Source organism: Cervus elaphus, chromosome 2 (assembly GCF_910594005.1).
Source record: "Cervus elaphus chromosome 2, mCerEla1.1, whole genome shotgun sequence".
Classification (NCBI taxonomy): domain Eukaryota; kingdom Metazoa; phylum Chordata; class Mammalia; order Artiodactyla; family Cervidae; genus Cervus; species Cervus elaphus.
The window spans coordinates 48,140,913-48,160,466 of NC_057816.1; the positions used below are offsets into that span (position 1 = coordinate 48,140,913).

The 19,554-nt window shown below is 44.2% G+C and overlaps 1 protein-coding gene across 1 annotated transcript in view; it reads left to right on the plus strand.

Annotated features, from left to right (window-relative positions):
• The first annotated feature begins 1,410 nt into the window (after positions 1–1,410).
• HEPHL1 (hephaestin like 1) overlaps positions 1,411–19,554 on the plus strand; it is a 94,429-nt gene continuing 76,285 nt past the window's right edge. The window contains exon 1 of the mRNA XM_043877033.1: positions 1,411–1,580. Within this exon, the coding sequence (XP_043732968.1) occupies positions 1,411–1,580 (170 nt within the window). The remainder of the gene's footprint in view (positions 1,581–19,554) is intronic.

The window sequence follows — 19,554 nt, forward strand, 5'->3', positions numbered from 1 at the left end:
TCCAGGGGATCTTCACGACTTAGCAAGTGACTTAGCAAGAGTTATTTGTATGTTTTTGGATAACAGTTCTTTATCAGACATGTCTTTTGCAAGTATTTTCTCTCAGTCTGTGGCTTTTCTTCTCATTCTTTTGACAGTATCTTCCACAGAGCAGACATTTATTTTTGAAGTTCAGCTTATCCATTATTTCTTTTATGGGTTGTGCCTTAGGTGTTGTATCTAAAAAGTTATCAAGCCCAAGCTCATCTAGATTTGCTCCTAGGTCATCCTTTAAAATTTTTGAATAATCCCTCTATCCCCATTTTACAAACTTAGAGAGGTCGAGTTATTATCCAGTGCCACTCAATCAGTAAACGGTGGGACTGGATTCAAACACAGGTCTGTTTAACCTCAAAGCCCAGCCAGGAGGGCGTCTCCTTCCTTCCAGGGCTGCTGTCTCAAAAGCAACTCTGCAGGGGAATCAGACTGGCTGTCTTCCAGGGTTGGATGAGGTCTCTTTCAACACGGAGATTCTAGGTCACAGATCCGAGTAAACAGGTGAATGGGCATTCTCCTTCTTCTCCCTTATGATTTTTCTTCATCCTGAGAAAGGCAGCTCCCTGCCCTCGGGGATGATGGACTGCAAAATTTTGACTGAACTGAGGGGTTTGAGTGCCTCGTTTTTGTTGGTGGGATTTGAGAGAATCTGAGGGAGATGGTAGCATGAGCAAATGGAGAATTAGTGAGGTTTTACAATGTTGTTATAAACTTTATGATGTGAGTTGATTGTTTCATGTAGCCTTGTAAAACAAGTTGGAGATGGCGGGGGGCGATTACATCACTCCCTCTGCCTGTGGGACAGAGATGAAGCCTTCCTTGGTGATCGGGATTGTTTCCTGGTGCTCCATGCAGACCAGCCTAGTTTTCCAATCTTAATATATTCCTTTAAGTAGGTGTAGAGAAAAAAAGAGAAAGCAGGAGGAATGTATCAGCTTAACTTTTTGCACCGACATTCTTCCTGGAGAAGGAGATGGAAACCCACTCCAGTATTCTTGCCTGGAGCATCCCAGGGATAGTGGAGCCTGACTGGCTGCACATAGTCCATGGGGTTGCAAATTCTTGGCAAAGATAAAAGACCAGTGTCACAGCAAAGCACCAAAACGTACAGAACCAAACCTGTTCGGTTTGTACAGTAAGTAAATAAGCCAGTTACGCATTTCCTGGACAGCTGGCAAAAGTTTGGTTACTGTAGCCACTACCCCATCGAGCTGCTCTGCTTACACAAGTTGTCAGCCTCTGTCCCAACCCCAAACTCTCTGAGGAGGAGGAGCTGGGCCTTGTCCATTCCTTATTTATAACTGGCTGCAAGTGAGGGGGAGGGACAGGCAGGGTTGGTCCCGTGCAGGCTGCTGGCCTGAGTTACATCCACAAATGCCTCAGAAGCGGCAGGCTGCCAGCATCCTTCTTCTCACATTCCTGGGTCTGTCTGGGCTGGTTGGCGCAGTTACCAGGACATACCACATTGGGATTGTGGAAGAATACTGGAACTATGTTCCCCACGGGAAGAACATTATTACTGGGAAAAGTTTCGCAGAAGACAAGTGAGTGAAACTGGGGTCCTCAGAGACTCCAAGTTTGTATTCCTTGGGGCGCTACAATGGATGGTGGTGGTGTTGTTTAGTTACTCAGTGGTGTCCAACTCTTTGGGACTCCATGGACTGTAGCCCACCAGGCTCCTCTGTCCATGGGACTTTCTTGGCCAGAATACTGGAGTGGGTTTCCATTTCCTTCTCCAGGGGATCTTCCCCACCCAGGAATCAAACCCCTGTCTTCTGCATTGGCAGATGGGTTCCTTATCATTTAGCCACCTGGGAAGCCCATACAATGGGTATGAGTTGATCTAGACCAAAAGGAAGGCTTTGTGTTTGCTTAGCGTGCACTTGCATGGGCAAGTGTATAATTTGGGAGAGATATTCTTAGTTCTATCTGTTCACTTTGTCTGTAAAGAGTCATATACACAACCAGGTGTTCTGAATGATGACCTATTTTTTTATATGGGCAATTCTCCCTAGATACCACTAAGAACTTCCAGGGACTCTGAACTCACTTCGTCAAAAAAGGTTAAACTTTGGGATAAAAATTTGAGAATTTTCAAGAATTCTTCACTGTTTTAAAATACACAGTGTTTTCTTACTTTTAATTTTTGGAATGAAACCTAATCATTAGAGATATGCCTTAGGTAGTTACACTTTGGTTTTGGTTTGCAGTGATTAAAAGAGGGGGGCAGGTGTAGTATATTTGGCTGATATTTTAAGAGTTTCCTTGAGCCCACTTTATTTTATTTTATTTTATTTTTATTTATTTATTTATTTTTTCAGTGTGTTTTGTCATACATTGACATGAATCAGCAATAGATTTACACGTATTCCCCATCCCGATCCCCCCTCCCACCTCCCTCTCCACCCGATTCCTCTGGGTCTTCCCAGTGCACCAGTTGAGCCCACTTTAAAAATGGCTTTATTTTGCTGATAAGAACTTTGTTCCAGCCCCAATCCATTCAGTCTGAGGGCAGTATTTATCCTCAGAGCCTGGGGCATAGCTGGGTGAGATGGTACTTCAGTGTTCTCTGTCCCTGACTTTATAATTTTTTCACAAAACAGCCCTTGCTCCCCTTCGTCCTCCCAGGGTGCTGTGTCTTAAATCTTAATTTATTCCCTTGAGCTCCCTCTGAAATCACCTTCTGATTCCAGAAGTCCCATCATGCATATTTTCAACATTGTAGTTCTTAGAACATCTTTGGACATACTCTGGCAAAAAGTGGTATATTCGCATGCTTGTTCCTTTCCTTTTTTTTTTTTTTTTTAAAAAAAAGACAGTTATTTAGCTATGTTGTGCTGGGTCTTCATTGAGGTGTTCGGGCTTCTCTAGTTGTTGCACATGGGCTCCAGAGAGCAGAGGCTCAGTAGTTGCCACTCGAGTTCTCCGTTGTAGTGTGTGGGATCTTATTTCCCCGAACAGGGTTCGAACCCTAGCTGCCTGCCTTGGAAGCTGAGAGGCTTAACCACTGGACCACCAGGGAAGTTCCGTTCTCTCTTTCCTGATAGGCAGTGCCCAGCGCATGCAACATCCGGGTTTCATCTTCTAGCTGCTAAGACTCACGGGGTCTGTCAAATCCGTGAGAGTCAGGTCCTCCTGCCCTGGGGGAAGACCAAAGATCCAGTTGGCTTGGACCCATGGCTTCCAGGCTTTCTAACAACACAAAAGGGGCATAGTCGTGTTTTGTTTATTCAAAAAGGATGATGCTCATGCCAGGCTACCGAGAAAGACTTTTTCTTAAGATTTGTACCAGGAAATTTCATGTCCAGGGGGCTATTTCCGGAGAAGACTCTTGACTTCTTTGTATTCACATCTGCAGACTGTGGACGGTGGTAGTTTGTATGTGACAAACGGAGCTGAGATTGTAAGGCTCCCCTAGCTCCCAGCAGCCTTCCCTGAAAGTAGAGCTCGGTTATCCTCAAAAAGGGCTCGATAGAAAAAATGATCACTGTCAGCTGCTATTGGATGGGAAGCTATTCAAGACATATGCGTTGAGGGCTCTGAGCATAGACTTTAAGTTCAATGGGATATTGGACTGCCTTTCCATAGGCACAGAAATTTTTCTCCTAAAATGCTCATGTCATTATCGCTGTTCTGTAGCATTGATTCTGACCCAGGGATTCCACCAGCGACTTTCAATTCATTACTGCATACAGTTGTTATTATTCCCACTCCACAAACAAGGAACTGAGGCTCTGAGGTTAAGTACATGCCAGAGTTTACAGTGTAAAATGCATCACCAAACACATTCCTTTGGCTTCAGAGCTAATATTTTTTCACTGTGAAACTTTTTCTTGGCAAAGGTGATCCTTTCCCACTGAATTAAACTCAACTTTGAGGGAAGTAGGAATACCAGTAATAACAACTTTCTAGAGAGACCCAATTCTTTACCAAGGGTAGGTTTAGTCTCACTTGTCACTCTTTTCAGAAAAACGTTGAAAATGATCACTGGTGTCAGTGACCAAACCAGCCACCTGGGTTTATTCAAACACCCAAAGTACTTTATCTAGTTTTCAAATTTTATTTTATGTGGGACTGCAGTTGATTTACAATATTGTGTTAGTGTCGGTTTACAGTGCTGGTTCAGTTTTATATATATCTATTCTTTTTTCAAATTCTTTTGCCATTTAGGTTATTACAGAATATTGAATTCCCTGTGCTACACAGTAGGACCTTGCTGGTTATCTATTTCGAATGTAGGAGTGTGTATATGTCAATCCCAAGCTCCCAATTTATCCCCCCACCCACTTCCCTTTTGGTGACCATAACTTTGTTTTCTATGTCTGTGTGTCTGTTTAAAGACTCAAAGTACTTTAAATAATCAAATATTAAGATGCCATTTTCGCAAGGCTGGGTGCAGGAAGAAGTTAGGGGCTTTCTGTTGATCATTTCAGCCAGTAGATGGGGCTTTGAAGAAATTACAATAAAATGTACAAAAATCATTATGGTGAAAAAGAAAAAAGAGAGCAGGCATGACTAAAACATCGTTTGGCATCATATTAGAGTGAGGTTGTTTAACAAATGCTGTGGTTCCCTGGAGGAGGATTCCTGACCTTTAGGAGCAGCTGGCATGCTAGACATCATACCTGGAATGCCAAGGTTCCCATGTGTTTCCTTCTGCTGTGTTGAGGGGCAGTGTTTATGCAGGGCAGACTCCTGACTCAAAAGGGGAGCCTGGATGAGGCTGTGGCATGTGCTGGCTTTTAGTAGTAATCATGCCAGGAAGTAATCATACCACTCTTGTGGCTGGTGGTTCAGGGCAAGTTTCTAAGAAGGCACAGTTGTGGTTGGCTGCTGACTCCTGCTTGAAGACCACAGGACACCTGTCTCAGGGGCTATGATTCACAAGTGTCATGGAGCCACAGGTGACACCTATGACGTTGTCACAAAATATGGAGTTCACTATGTGCACTCTGTGTTGCAACACCTTTCCCTGGAGAAGGGGTCATCTTGGGTGGTGTGACTGTGCCTCTCACTTGGCTTCTGCAGGGTGAGTAGACAGCATTTCTGAGGACACTCTGCTGCTTAGATATTCACAACCAGAAAATATCCAGCGTTTAGAAATCCACGACAGCCGGATTTCTGTCGTTGCTCTTTCCACTGTCGTGGCTCTTTCTAGGAAAGAGCCTAGAACAGGAATCAAGAGGCCTGACTTCTAGTCCTTATTTTGTCCCCAATTTGCTGTGTAACCTTGAACATGTCACATAATCTCTGTGAACATCAGTTTCTTTACTTTGTATAACATGCATGTGTGTGCTAAGTCGCTTCAGTCATGTCTGAATCCTTGTGACCCTATGGACTGTAACCCACCAGGCTCCTCTGTCAATGGGGATTCTCCAGGCAAGAATACTGGAGTGGGTTGCCATGCCCTCCTCCAGGGAATCTTTTAGATCTAGGGGTTGAACGTGCGTCTCTTACACCTCCTGCATTCTTTACCACTAGCACCACCTGTGAGGCCCAGAAATATAATCCTTAAAGTCACCTGAGAAGTATAATTCCCAGGCATCAGAAATAATTTTCAAAACTAAATGAAAAGTATCTTATCTGACTTGCTGGTTGGAGAAAATTTTTTGCAATGCAAGGAGAAAGATGCTTTACAAATGTTCCACCTAGAAATCAAGAGTTGGAGAAGTTGAGGTTTGACAGAAAACTAAAAAATTCTGTAAAGCAATTATCCTTCAGTTAAAAAATGAACTAAAAAAAAAAAAGAGTTGGGGAAGTCCTGAGAGTGGGGATAAGTGACAGTTTTTAAAGTATTCTATACTTTTATTTACCCATTCATTTTCCCCCTGCCCTTTAAGAATGATCTCCAATTCTTCACCCTCAAAGTATTTTCTTCCCCAGAGTCCTGGCTTATTCTCATAAAATTCCTTCCCAACCCCTCATGCAGCTTGGTGACTTTATCTGGCCTTGGACACTGCAGGTACCCTCCCTGCTTTGCTCTTTATGGGTTTGGTGTACCCCAGTCACCTCCATACCTGGAGGAGGAGGATGGTGGAGTAGAAGGTCCAGAGTATGTATAATAAATTCCCCAACCCTACACAGAGCTCTGTCAGTGACAGTGACCCATGGAGAACTAAGCAAGGCCAGTCACTTGGGATCCTTACTGTAGGAACTAATCACTGTCAGTTTAGTTGTTCTGGTTACTTTGTGTTTAAATAAGGGGAATGGGCAAAAATTAGGGGGGAAGGAAGGTGAATGCCAAAGTTTCAGTGATATAAAAAAGCTTGGAAACCAAAATTAGGCAGGGCCAAGAGCCTAATAAATCCTGATTCACAGGGATGAGATAGGAAATAAATTGAGATTCTTTTACCAAGATATGACAGCAGTCAGATGGTGCAATTTAACTTCCCAAGTTGGTACCTTTGCTTGATCATAGGGGTCAACAATGTAATTGAGACTATAAGCAGTAATATTTCCTAGAAAGTATAAGATTTAGGAGTCATAGTCTATTTAAAAAATTTTCTCCCAATGAATGTATTCCTCCTCTTCCCCACTGGGCGTAATGAGGACACACAGTTCCTTTAATTGGCCTGGGGATGATGTCAGCATTTGATGCACTCCTGACGGTGCTGCTCATAAAATGCTTAATGAAGGTGTGACTGTGCTTCGTGGTGGAGCCAGGTCTTTAATGGAGCCAGAGAGGATCACCTTACTTAAGTTACAATTCTCATCAAGCTCTCCTTAGGCCACCAACACACAGGCAGGCTTTTTTTCTTCCCAGTGAAATATAGGGGTTTTCGTGGGTGCTGACTCATAGGCAGAATCATTCTTGGACATAAGTGAAACTGATCACTGCTCAAACTCCACTTAGGGTCTGTGAAGGGAGTTTACCCACCTCCATCATCACCGTGGTAGCCCAGCTGATGGCAAAGTGTTTTGAGCATCGCCTATGAGCAGGCCCTATGATGGGAGTGAGGACGTTCCTATATGTGTATCTGAAAGAAGACCCAGTGAAGGGAAGCTGGTGGGGGAAGAGAAAGGCTTTGGTAAATTTTGAAATAATCACCTCATTAATATTTCGTTTTATACAGATGCTCACTTTCAAATTTCAGCATCTATCTTGTCAGCAAAAAAAAATTATGTGTTCGGCCTGATGCCTTGTGAATCTTGTGGGGTTGCTGTTATTTTCTGTATCAATTAGTGGTTGCTTTTGGCTGCCAGTAAAGATAAGACTGCTGCTGCTGCTGCTAAGGCACTTCAGTGGTGTCTGACTCTGCGACCCCATAGACGGCAGCCCACCAGGCTCCCCCATCCCTGGGATTCTCCAGGCAAGAACACTGGAGTGGGTTGCGATTTCCTTTTCTAGAGTGGCTTAAATAAATGAGGGCTTGATACACTTATGAAAGAAATTTAACAAGATGCCAGAATAGCCTGGCCTGCTGGTGAGTGGGGCTCTGGCATTAACTTGAGAGGCCTAGGATTCTTGCTCTGTTTACTCAGCAAGTAATTAAATCTTTTTGAAAAAAGTTATTTTTTGTCATGTTGGGTCTTCATTGCTATGCAAGCTTTCTCTACTTTGGCTGAGCTGGGGCTACTCTTTGTTAAACTGAGTGTGCATCTCATTGCAGTGACTTCTCTTGTTGCGGCTGGTGGGCCCTAGCCACGCAGGCCTAAGTAGTCGTGACGCACTGGCTTAGCTGCTCCACCACACATGGAATCTTCCAGAACCAGGAGTCAAAACTGTGTCCCCTGCATTCACAGGCAGACACTGTACCACCAGGAGAGTCCCAGTTGAGTCTTTTTTTTCCCTTAATTTTCTCATCAGTGATATGGGGATAATGACAGTACTTGCATGGAGAAGTGATATATTCATTTCCTGTAGCTACTGTGACAAATTACCACAAACTACGTGGTTTAGAACAACATAAGTCTGTTCTCACCCTGTCCTGGAGGCAAAACATCTGAAGTGAAGCTGTTGGCAGGACTTTCTTGCAATTCCTCTGGAGGCGCTAAGGGAGAGTCCACCCATTGCCTCAGTTTCTGGGGGCTGCTAATAATCCTTGGCTTGTGGTGCAACCTCTGCCTCCATCTTCATATCACCTCCCCTGTGTGTGTCTAATCTCCTTCCTATGAGAACAGTTTTGGAGCAACCAAGACACTTGCTTCTTGGAACTAGAGCTATGACAAACCTAGACAAACCTAAAAAGCAGAGACATCACTTTACCAACAAAGGTCTATTTAGTCAAAGTTATGGTTTCCAGTAGTCATATACGGTTGTGAGAGTTGGACCATAGAGAAAGTTGAGCACCAAAGAACTGGTGTTTTTGAATTGTGGTGCTGGAGAAGACTCTTAAGAGTCCCTTGGACCACAAGGATTGGATTACCTAGGACCATCTTCTCATCTCATAATCCTTAACTTAATTGTACCTGCAAGGACTCTTTCTCCAAAGAAAGGGATTAGGATGTGGACTTATCTTTGAGAGTCATCATCAGCTATCACAGGGGATATCAGGAGATTTGTCAGTGCTCAGGTGTGGTGCCTGGCACTGGGTTAGCACTCAGGAAATATTTGTCATCATATTGCTCACCTGTCTTGAGGGGCTCTCTGGAGAGCAGGATATTTGTGCCAGAGATATTTCAGATGGTCACATTTTCTTCTTTCCTTTTGAGGTGGACCATTTTTAAAGTCTCTATTGAATTTGTTACAATATTGCATCTATTTTATGTTTTGTTTTTTTGGCCACAAGGCATATGGGGCTCCTAGCTCCCCAACCAGGGATGGAACCCACACCCCCTACTTTGGAAGGTGAAGTCTCAACCACTAGACTTTCAGAGAAGTCCCATATTTTCCTCTTTTCTAATTAGAGCTTTTCCAGAAATGAAAAAAACTCCCCTGACTCCCCCTGATTGAGTGCTCACTCTCCCAGAGGCCATGTGTGGGGCTCCACATCTCATTCACCCCTCTTGTTGGCTCTGCCATGCTCAGCGGTTTACAGTCAAGGAAACTAGGGTTCAGAGAAGTCAAGTAACTTCCCCAAAATCTCAAGTTGTTAAGTGGGGCACTGGGATTCAGGCTCCTTCTCTTTTTCCTTTACCGTATGGATTTGGCACCTGGGGGACTTCTGTGGAAATGAGTGGGAAGAAGGGGGAACTCAAGACTTAAGTGATGTTGGAGGAACCGGGGTGAGTTCCTCCCTGAATTAATACTTCAAAAACTATTCATCTAATTAGGAAGGGTTTGGCTGCCCCTGAAGTGCAACTTGAAACCACCATCTTCACCCTTCCTTTTACCAGGTAGCACTCACCCCAGTCTAGTCCTGGTGAGTGTGTTTTCTCCTTGGTGAACTGCGTCCCACCTCAAGCTCAGGCAACACCACTTGTCCTTATTGTGACTGTATGATCTCACATGTTTGCTCTGACCACACCCTCCACTGATGTTACTTTGCCACTCATCCTCATCCTCAGTTCAGTTCAGTCACTTAGTCGTGCCTGACTCTTTCCGGCCCCATGGACTGCAGCACACCAGACCTCCCTGTCCATCACCAATTCCTGGAGCTTGCTCAAACTCATGTCCATCCAGTCAGTGATGCCATCCAACCATCTCATCCTCTTTTGTCCCCTTCTCCTCCTGCCCTCAATCTTTCCCAGCATCAGGGTCTTTTCAAATGAGTCAGCTCTTCACATCAGGTGGCCAAAGTATTGAAGTTTCAGCTTCAGCATCAGTCCTTCCAATGAATATTCAGGACTGATTTCCTTTAGGATAGACTGGTTGGATCTCCTTGCAGTCCAAGGGACTTCCAAGAGTTTTCTCCAACACCACAGTTCAAAAGCATCAGTTCTTTGTTGCTCAGCTTTCTTTATAATCCAACTCTGACATCCATACATGGAAAAACCATACTACTGGAAAAACCATAATTTATACTAGACGGATCTTTGGCAAAGTAATGTCTCTGCTTTTCAATATGCTGTTTAGGTTTGCCATAGTTTTTCTTTCAAGGAGCAAGTGTCTTTTAATTTCATGGCTGCAGTCACCATCTGCAGTGATTTTGGAGCCCAAGAAAATAAAAGCTGTCACCATTTCCATTGTTTCCCCATCTATTTGCCATGAAGTGATGGGACCAGATGCCGTGATCTCACGTTTTTGAATGTTGAGTTTTAAGCCAGCTTTTTCACTCTCCTCTTTCACTTTCATCAAGAGGCTCCTTAGCTCCTCCTCATTTATCCTATATCTCCCCAACACTTACTCAGACATCTGGGCCCTATATGGTTGCATGCATGCTTAGGTGCTCAGTCATGTCCTACTCTCTGCGATCTTTGGATTATAGCCCTGGACTAGGCTCCTCTGTCCATGGGATTTTTCAAGCAAGAACCTGGAGTGGGTTGACCATTTCCTCCTCCAGGAAACCTTCTCAACCCAGGGATTGAACCCGTGTCTCCTGCATCACGCATGAATTCTTTACCCACTGAGCCATTGGGAAAGCCCACTGTATGATTAGTTGTCCCTTAATATAGAAAACTTTTTGTTGCTATATATTTGCCAAAGCATCTGTTTTGTCTTCATAGCCAGGTGGGACATATCTTGAATACAGGGACTGATAATTATATGTCTTGGCTCCAGTTTCTGAAGTCTCATATACAGTACAGGTTCAACAACCGCTTGATAGTTGAATGGATAAGGAATAATTTCCACTAAAAGATCCAGGTTGTAGGGCAATGGTGATGCTGGTGAGCTGCACAGCTCCTGTGAGCTACAAAGCCCTCGGAATTTAACCTGGCAGCCCACCTCTGCACTGGTTAGATGTTCCCACAGGCAGGTTCATTCTGACAATGGTTGATCTGGCCTGCCTTTGGGAGGTGTCAACCTTCATGGTATTGCCCTTGACCTTGGCAATGTGAGCATCTTGTCTTTAAAGCAGTAGCTAGTCTGAAACTTTCTTAGGGATTGGAATGAAAACGGACAGTTTTCCAGTCCTGTGGCCACTGCTGAGTTTTCCAAATTTCCTGGCATATTGAGTGCAGCACTTTCACAGGATCATCTTTCAGGATTTGAAATAGCTCAGCTGGAATTCCATCACATCCACTAGCTTTGTTCATAGTGATGCTTTCTAAGGCCCACTTGACTTCACATTCCAGGATGTCTGGCTCTAGATCAGTGATCACACCATTGTGATTATCTGGGTCATGTAGATCTTTTTTGAACAGTTCTTCTGTGTATTCTTGCCACTTCTTCTTAATATCTTCTGCTTCTGTTAGGTCCATGCCATTTCTGTCCTTTATTGAGCCCATCTTTCCATGAAATGTTCCCTTGGTATCTCTCATTTTCTTGAAGAGATCTCTAGTCTTTCCCATTCTGTTGTTTTCCTCTATTTCTTTGCATTGATCACTGAGGAAGCCTTTCTTATCTCTCCTGGCTATTCTTTGGAACTCTGCATTCAAATGGGAATATCTTTCCTTTTTTCCTTTGCTTCTTGCTTCTCTTCTTTTCACAGCTATTTGTAAGGCCTCCTCAGACAACCATTTTGCCTTTTTGCATTTCTTTTCCATGGGGATAGTCTTGATCCCTGTCTCCTGTACAATGTCACGAACCTCTGTCCACAGTTCATCAGGCTCTCTGTCTATCAGATCTAGTCTCTTAAATCTATTTCTCACTTCCACTGTATATTCATAAGGGATTTGATTTAGGTCATACCTGAATGGTCTAGTGGTTATCCCTACTCTCTTCAGTTTAAGTCTGAATTTGGCAATAAGGCGTTCATGATCTGAGCCACAGTCAGCTCCAGGTCTTGTTTTTGCTGACTGTATAGAGCTTCTCCATCTTTGGCTGCAAAGAATATAATCAATCTGATTTCCGTGTTGGCCATCTGGTGATGTCCATGTGTAGAGTCTTCTCTTGTGTTGTTGGAAGAGTGTGTTTGCTAAGACCAGTGCGTTCTCCTGGCAAAACCCTATTAGCCTTTACCTTGCTTGATTCCGTACTCCAAGGCCAAATTTGCCTGTTACTACAGGTGTTTCTTGACTTCCTACTTTTGCATTCCAGTCCCCTATAATGAAAAGGACATCTTTTTGGGTGTTAGTTCTAAAAGGTCTTGTAGGTCTTCACAGAACCGTTCAACTTCGGCTTCTTCAGCGTTACTGGTTGGGGCATAGGCTTGGATTACCATGATAGAATGGTTTGCCTTGGAAACAAACAGAGATCATTCTGTCGTTTTTGAGATTGCATCCAAGTACTGCATTTTGGACTCTTTTGTTGACTATGATGGCTACTCCATTTCTTTTAAGGGATTCCTGCCCACAGTAGTAGATATAATGGTCATCTGAGTTAAACTCACCCATTCCAGTCCATTTTAGTTCGCTGATTCCTAGAATGTCAACATTCACTCTTGCCATCTCCTGTTTGACCACTTCCAATTTGCCTTGATTCATGGACCTAACACTCCAGGTTCCTATGCAATATTGCTCTTTGCAGCATCGGACCTTGCTTCTATCACCAGTCCCATCCACCACTGGTTATGGCATCTGGTCCCATCACCTCATGGGAAATAGATGGGGAGACAGTGGAAACAGTGTCAGACTTTATTTTTTTGGGCTCCAAAATCACTGCAGATGGTGATTGCAGCCATGAAATTAAAAGACGCTTACTCCTTGGAAGGAAAGTTATGACCAACCTAGAGAGCATATTAAAAAGCAAAGACATTACTTTGCCAACAAAGGTCTGTCTGGTCAAGGCTATGGTTTTTCCAGTGGTCAAGTATGGATGTGAGAGTTGGACTGTGAAGAAAGCTGAGCACCGAAAAATTGATGCTTTTGAACTGTGGTGTTGGAGAAGACTCTTGAGAGTCCCTTGGACTGCAAGGAGATCCAACCAGTCCATCCTGAAAGAGATCAGTCCTGGGTGTTCATTGGAAGGACTGATTCTGAAGCTGAAACTCCAATACTTTGGCCACATCATGTGACAAGTTGACTCATTGGAAAAGCCCCTGATGCCTGGAGGGACTGGGGGCAGGAGGAGAAGGGGACGACAGAGGATGAGATGGCTGGATGGCATCACTGACTCGATGGGCATGAGTTTGAGTCAACTCTAGGAGTTTGTGATGGACAGGGAGGCCTGGCGTGCTGCGATTTATGGGGTCTCAAAGAGTCGGACATGACTGAGCGACTGAACTGGACTGAACTGAGTCTAAAACTTCCCACCCCACTGGATTCCTTCACAGCAGGAAATAGACACCTCCCCAGCTTGAGTCACAATGTTAGAATGTAGACTGGGGACGAATTTCAAGGTTGGTGATTACTCAGTTGCTCACAGTGGGATTATCCTGCGACTACACTGTAAATATAATATACAACCCTTCCACATGGGCATTCTAATGAGTGCACTCGAGCTAAACTGGAGGCTGCTTCCTATGGATGACTCCTTGAAGTCACCCACTTGCTTTGTTACTTGGGCCAAATTTGCATCTTCTAGAGCTCATGGGAGCTGGAGCTTCTGTCACAAATGCAAGATGTATTCTTAGGGGTGGTTTGCTGTAAAGACACTGAAAAGACTTTCTCTTATTTCCACCCCTCCTTTACTTTTTCCACTTTCGATAGATCCTATGGATTTAAATAGTTCCTATGGTTTCAAATAGCTACTGTGGATTTTATGCTAAGCACTATTGTTGTTCAGTTGCTCAGTTGTGTCAGACTCTTTGTGACTCCATGGACTAGCACACCAGGCTTCTTTGTCCTTCAGTGTCTCCTGGAGTTTGCTCAAACTCATGTTCATTGAGTTGATGCCCTCCAACCATTCCATCCTCTGCATTCCCTTCTCTTCCTGCTCTCGGTCTTTCCCAGCATCAGGGTCTTTTCCATTGAGTTGGCTCTTCGCACCAGGTGGCCAAAGTATTGGAGCTTCAGCTTCAGCATCAGTCCTTCCAATGAATATTCAGGGTTGATTTCCTTTAGAATCAACTGGTTCAATCTCCTTGCAGTCCAAGGGACTCTCAAGAGTCTTCTCCAGCACCACAGTTCAAAAGCATCAAATGTTTGACACCCAGCCTTCTTTATGGTCCTACTCTCACATCCATACATGACTACTGGAAAAGGCCATAGCTTTGACTATATGGACCTTGGAGTGACCACTGGCTGTTTAGGTTGTCAACTGAAAAAAATACAATCTAAAAAAAATGCAGTCTAAAAGTTGAGAGTTGTTTATTCAGTGGGAATTGTTAGGACTTTAAACCCAGGATATAGCATCTCAAATGATCCTGAGAGAACTGTTTCCAAGGAGGTGGGTGGGCAAGGAGTCAGACAATATAGAAGTTTGCAGTCAAGGGTCAGGCAATTTGAATATCAAAAGATTATTGTTAATTAAGGAAAACCAGATATCTCAAATTAAGGAATTTAGCACTCTTCTAGGTATCAGAAGATGCAAGCGTCTGGGCTCACTGAAATCATTCTTTTCATTTGCGTCGCAGCTGTCTGGGACCAGCGACCTGCTCTGAATCCTTGACTCGCCGAGACGTGGCCACGCTGCTCCCCACCCCCCAACCCCCTCCCCGTTCCCCCAGCTGCTCAGCCCTAACGGGGAGTGGGGGTTGGGGTGGGGTGGGGATGGCTAATGGCTGTGGACAGATCACACTGTTCTTCAGGGTCTCAGAAATTTACATTTGAAAGGCTGAAATCCCTGAGGGCTGTGACATCCTTGTTTACTGAGATGGCAGGAAATACTCCATTTCACAAGGTGATAAGACTGACACCCACCCTGGAATAAGCAAAACAAGTTGATTTACAACTCACTGCTGAAATATGCAGTATATGCACTTCCCCTCCCTGTGATATCCTCACCTTCTCTCTGGGTGGCTCTGCAGACAGCTCACAGTGAGGAACTCTTGCTCAGCAGACATTTGCAAGTGGGTATATGCACGTGTGCATATATGCACACACTGCGAACGCAGAGCAGAGAAGTGAGGAGGGGCAGAGGTGCGTCTCTCCCTGCAGAGCCTGCAAGCTCCTACGAATAACTTCATTATAACTTTTTACCCATCAAGCTGAGCTTACAGCGGACACCAGAAATTCTGAATCTAACCCTTGCTCAGGCGTTGGCTTACTTGGTGACCAGTATAAAGCCAGACAACCCCTCCTGCTCCGGGACCAGTTAGTGAGGATGACTCAGTTCTCCTCTGCTCTTCCTCTTCCTTCTCCTTCTGAGCAGCCTCCTCGATTAGGATTTATACTCATCTGCTAGTTAACAGAAGCCCCCCAAACACTGGCTTAAGTCTATTTATTTATTTACACAAAAGAGGTCCAGAGGTTGGCAATCTTTAGGGTCCCAGGTTCTTTTGGATTTCCAATTGACCGTCCCTAGGGTGTGACCTTCTTCTTCAGTCTCTCAGAAAGGCTGCCAAAGATCCAGTGATCACGTCTTCATTTTAGGCATGGATAATGGGAAATCAGAGAACAGAAAGGGTCTCTACCAGCTGAGTTCAGAGATGCACCAAGGAGTGATATGTGTTCACATCTTTTTGGCTAGAACTATGTCACATGACCATCCAAGCTGCAAGTGAGGCTGGGAAACACAAGAGCCTCTATAATAGAGCCCCACTGTCAGGCATCCAGACTTTTGATCCCATTCCCTTGCATAGGGAAATGTAGGCTTTGGCACTATGGACCAGCAGAGGTGAATGTTTGCAGCTGGGCAGACACATGTATGCTCAGTGGAGGAGGAAGACCAAGTGTGCACAGATCCAAGTGTTCCCAAGACCTCAGTCCTGAGACTGACAGAGTGGACTTAGACTTGTCAGTCCAGAGGCTGAGCAGGTGCTGTGCTCCCGGGTCAGGATGCCAAGTCTTCCCTGTGGGGAAGGAGAGCTCATCCTCACAGCATGCTTCGTGGTGCCAGCTGGGTTTTCAGAGGTAGAAGTCACATAGGAGGAAAGTTTGACCCCTCAGTAGCCAAATAGGCTGCACTCTCTTGTTTAAATAAAATGTGGGCTTGTTTTTATTATGAAAGTAAGTACAGTGGTACTGAGTAAAACATTCCCACAGTAGGGAAGAGGGTGAGTAAAAGTAAACTCTAAAATTTTTTGTTGGAGTATGGTAGCTTTACAATGTTGTGTTAGTTTCCGCTGTACGGCAAAGTAAATCAGCTATATGTATATATATATCCCCCTTTTTTACCTTTTCTTCCCTTTAGGTCACCACAGAGGATTGAGTAGAGTTCCCTGTTCTACAGAGTAGGTTCTCATTAGTTACCTATTTTATACATAGTAATGTAAATATGTCAATCCCAATTTCCCAAGTCATCCCACCATCCCGTTCCCTCCTTGATGTGCCTATGTTTGCTCTCTACTTCTGCATCTGTATTTCTGCTTTGCAAATGGGTTCATTGTACAATTTTTCTAGATTCCACATATGTGTGTTAATATACAATATTTGTTTTTCTCTTTCTGATTTGCTTCACTCTGTATGACAGTCTCTAGTTCCATTCACATCTCTGCAAATGGCTCAGTTTCATTCATTTTCAAGGTTTAGTAATATTTCACTGTATGTATGAGTCACATCTTAATTTTAAAAAGTAGCATGGAGAAATAAAAGGAAATACATAGAATTAAATGTAAAAAAGTAAACTTCTCTTCCCTTCTTGCTCCTGTCTGTGGCCTCAGTCCCAAGTCCCAGAGGCTACACTTTATGATTTCCCTGGCCACTTTTCAAATGTTTTCTTTGCATGTGTGTGTATATACACTGTTTTAAAAATACACAAATGGCATACTTTACACACTTTACATGCTAAAATTTGCTTTTACCATTTAGTATTTGATAACCACATCATCCTGCTACCTGTAGAAATATCTAATTCTTTTGTATGGCTAAGTGGTATGTGGGGGTGTATACTCAGTCGCTAAATCATATCCGACTCTTTACAACCCCTTGGACTGTAGCCTGCTAGGCTTCTCTGTCCATGGGATTTCCCAGGCAAGAATGCTGGAGTGGGTTGCAGTTTCTTCCTCCAGGGAATCTTCCTGACCCAGGGATCGAGCCTGTGACTCCTGCATTGCAGGCTGATTCTTTACCACTGAGCCACCTGGGAAACCAAGTGGTATGACTGTGCCATAATTTACTTAGTCAGCAGCTGAAAAAATTTCGATATGTCAAGGCTTTTGATACGAAAATCATTGTTATAATTCTCCAGTCCTTTTGTCAGGATTCCTGTCTCATTGGCTCCATTATCTGGATTGGAAGCTGAAGCTGGCATCTGGGCAAGAGAGAGCTTTGCTTCCTCTGGGAGGACTGGCCCTATGATTTCTGGAGTGCTGGCCTTTCTCAGGTCGGGCTCACCTCTGGCTCTTCTTTGGGGGTCCTGAACCCATGGCTTCCTCCTTTGTCATAGGAACCTCCCCCCACACTGACTCTACAACAAAGGCAGGGCAGGTTGGCACACGTGGGTGCCTGGACAGGCTAGTAATCTGGTGCTCTGGGCAGATAAACAATATGGGGCTCTTTCAACTGATATTTGCTAAAACATTTGTTCAACTCTTATTTGAAGGAAAGGCTGAGTGCTGAAGTGTGGTGCACATAGATCTCTGGTTCCATCATCCTGAAAAGTCTGCAGGGTGGGCAAAACTGCTATTCACACTAGAGATTGCTCAGATCTTTGTCAAAGGGACTGCTTGGGAGCTTGTATTTGAGTCACTTCTGTCTGATCATTTGTTGATCTCTTCAAGGAAATGAACATGAAGCCTTGAAGATACCTGTTATTTAACCTTTTGGCCTATAGTGTTTCAGTTCAGTTCAGTGCAATCACTCAGTCGTGTCTGACTCTTTGCAACCCAATGGACTGCAGCACACCAGGCCTCCCTGTCCATCACCAATTCCTGGAGCTTGCTCAAACTCACATCCATTCAGTCGGTGATGCCATCCAACCATTTCCTCCTATGTCATCCCCTTCTCCTCCTGCATTCAATCTTTCCCAGCCTCAGGGTCTTTTCAAATGAGTCAGCTCTTTGCATCAGGTGGCCGAAGTATTGGAGTTTCAGCTTCAGCATCAGTCCTTCCAATGAATATTCAGGACTGATTTCTTTTAGGATGGACTGGTTGGATCTTCTTGCAGTCCGAGGGACTCTCAAGAGTCTTCTCCAATACCACAGTTCAAAAGCATCAATTCTTCGGCGATCAGCTTTCTTTATGGTGCAACTCTCACATCCATACATGACTACTGGAAAAGTAGTGTTTAATGAAGTGCTAATCTTAATGAGGTTAACAGATATCCATTAGCTAATACAGAGACTATCAGACCTGATATGGATCCATCTACCAGGAAATTCTAGGGAGATTCCTAATAGTCCAGTATTTAGGACTTGGCCCTTTTACTGTTTTGGCCTGGGCTCAATCCCTGTTCGGAGAACTAAAATCCTGAAAGTCTCACAGTGTGCAGCCAAAAAAAAAAAAAAAATTTATCCGCTTGAATAGGACCCAGAAAGAGGGAAGAAGAGAGGAGGAGAATTTGGGAAAGATGATGTAGAAGTAAAGAGAGACAGTGAATCTTCTCCAGTTGGCTAAAGAAAGAACCAGATCTGACAAGGCAAGCAGATGCCACATTCAGGCCACTGGGAGAGGGGGTCTCAGCCAAGCTGTGGTCAGATACCAAGGAATAAAATTCTGCAAATCAGGCATGAAGGTAAATAGTCTCTGTCAGCCAGGCAGGCTTGGTATTCAGAGGTAGAAGCTCAGGAAGTTTGCTCAAGTGAGCAGACGCAGGTGGGTGAAATCAGATGAAGAAAAGTTAGATATGGGAAAATTGTCTTCCTGAAACAAAGATATATGGTCAGATTTCCCTGCTCAAGAATCTTCAGTGACTATTAATTAGAGATATAATTATATCCTGGGCTTCCCAGGTGGTGCTACTGGTAAAGGACCTGCCTTCTGATGTAGGATACCCAGGTTTGATCCCTGGGTTGGGAAGATCCCCTGGAGGAGGAAACAGCTACCCACTCCAGTATTCTAGCCTGGAGAACCCCATGGACAAAGGAGCATGATGGTCTACAGTCCATGGGGCCGTGACAAGTCGGACACGAATAAAAGAGAATAGAAGGTACAGTAAATGAGAAAGAGAAAAGCGAAGAGATATATCATGATGAAAGCACGTAGGAGTTGATTAGAGAGAAGAAGAAAATAGCAAAATTTAAGAGACGAGAGGAATGTACAAGTCCCCAGCAGATTCTCTCCTTGGGTTGGCCATATGGTTGCCAAAAGCTCTAGACTCACATTCCCAGTTCTGAGTACACAAAATGCTATCCTTCACAAGTTCCTAGATTCCCTCGGATTTAACCAACCAGCCATGTCCCTGAACTAATCACTGTGGTCGAGGGTGGGTTGGTTGGTGGGAATTGTCCAGACCTAGATTAGAGCCATCCCTCTACCAAGGACGGTGTGCTTCACCAATGACATGGGGCTTGGTGTGCTGATCGGTTAGGTTGAGTCACTTTCTCCATTGCTGGAGGTGGATGTGGAGCCCCACCCATGCATATAGAATGAGAATGGGGAAGGCTTGCTCTTAGAACA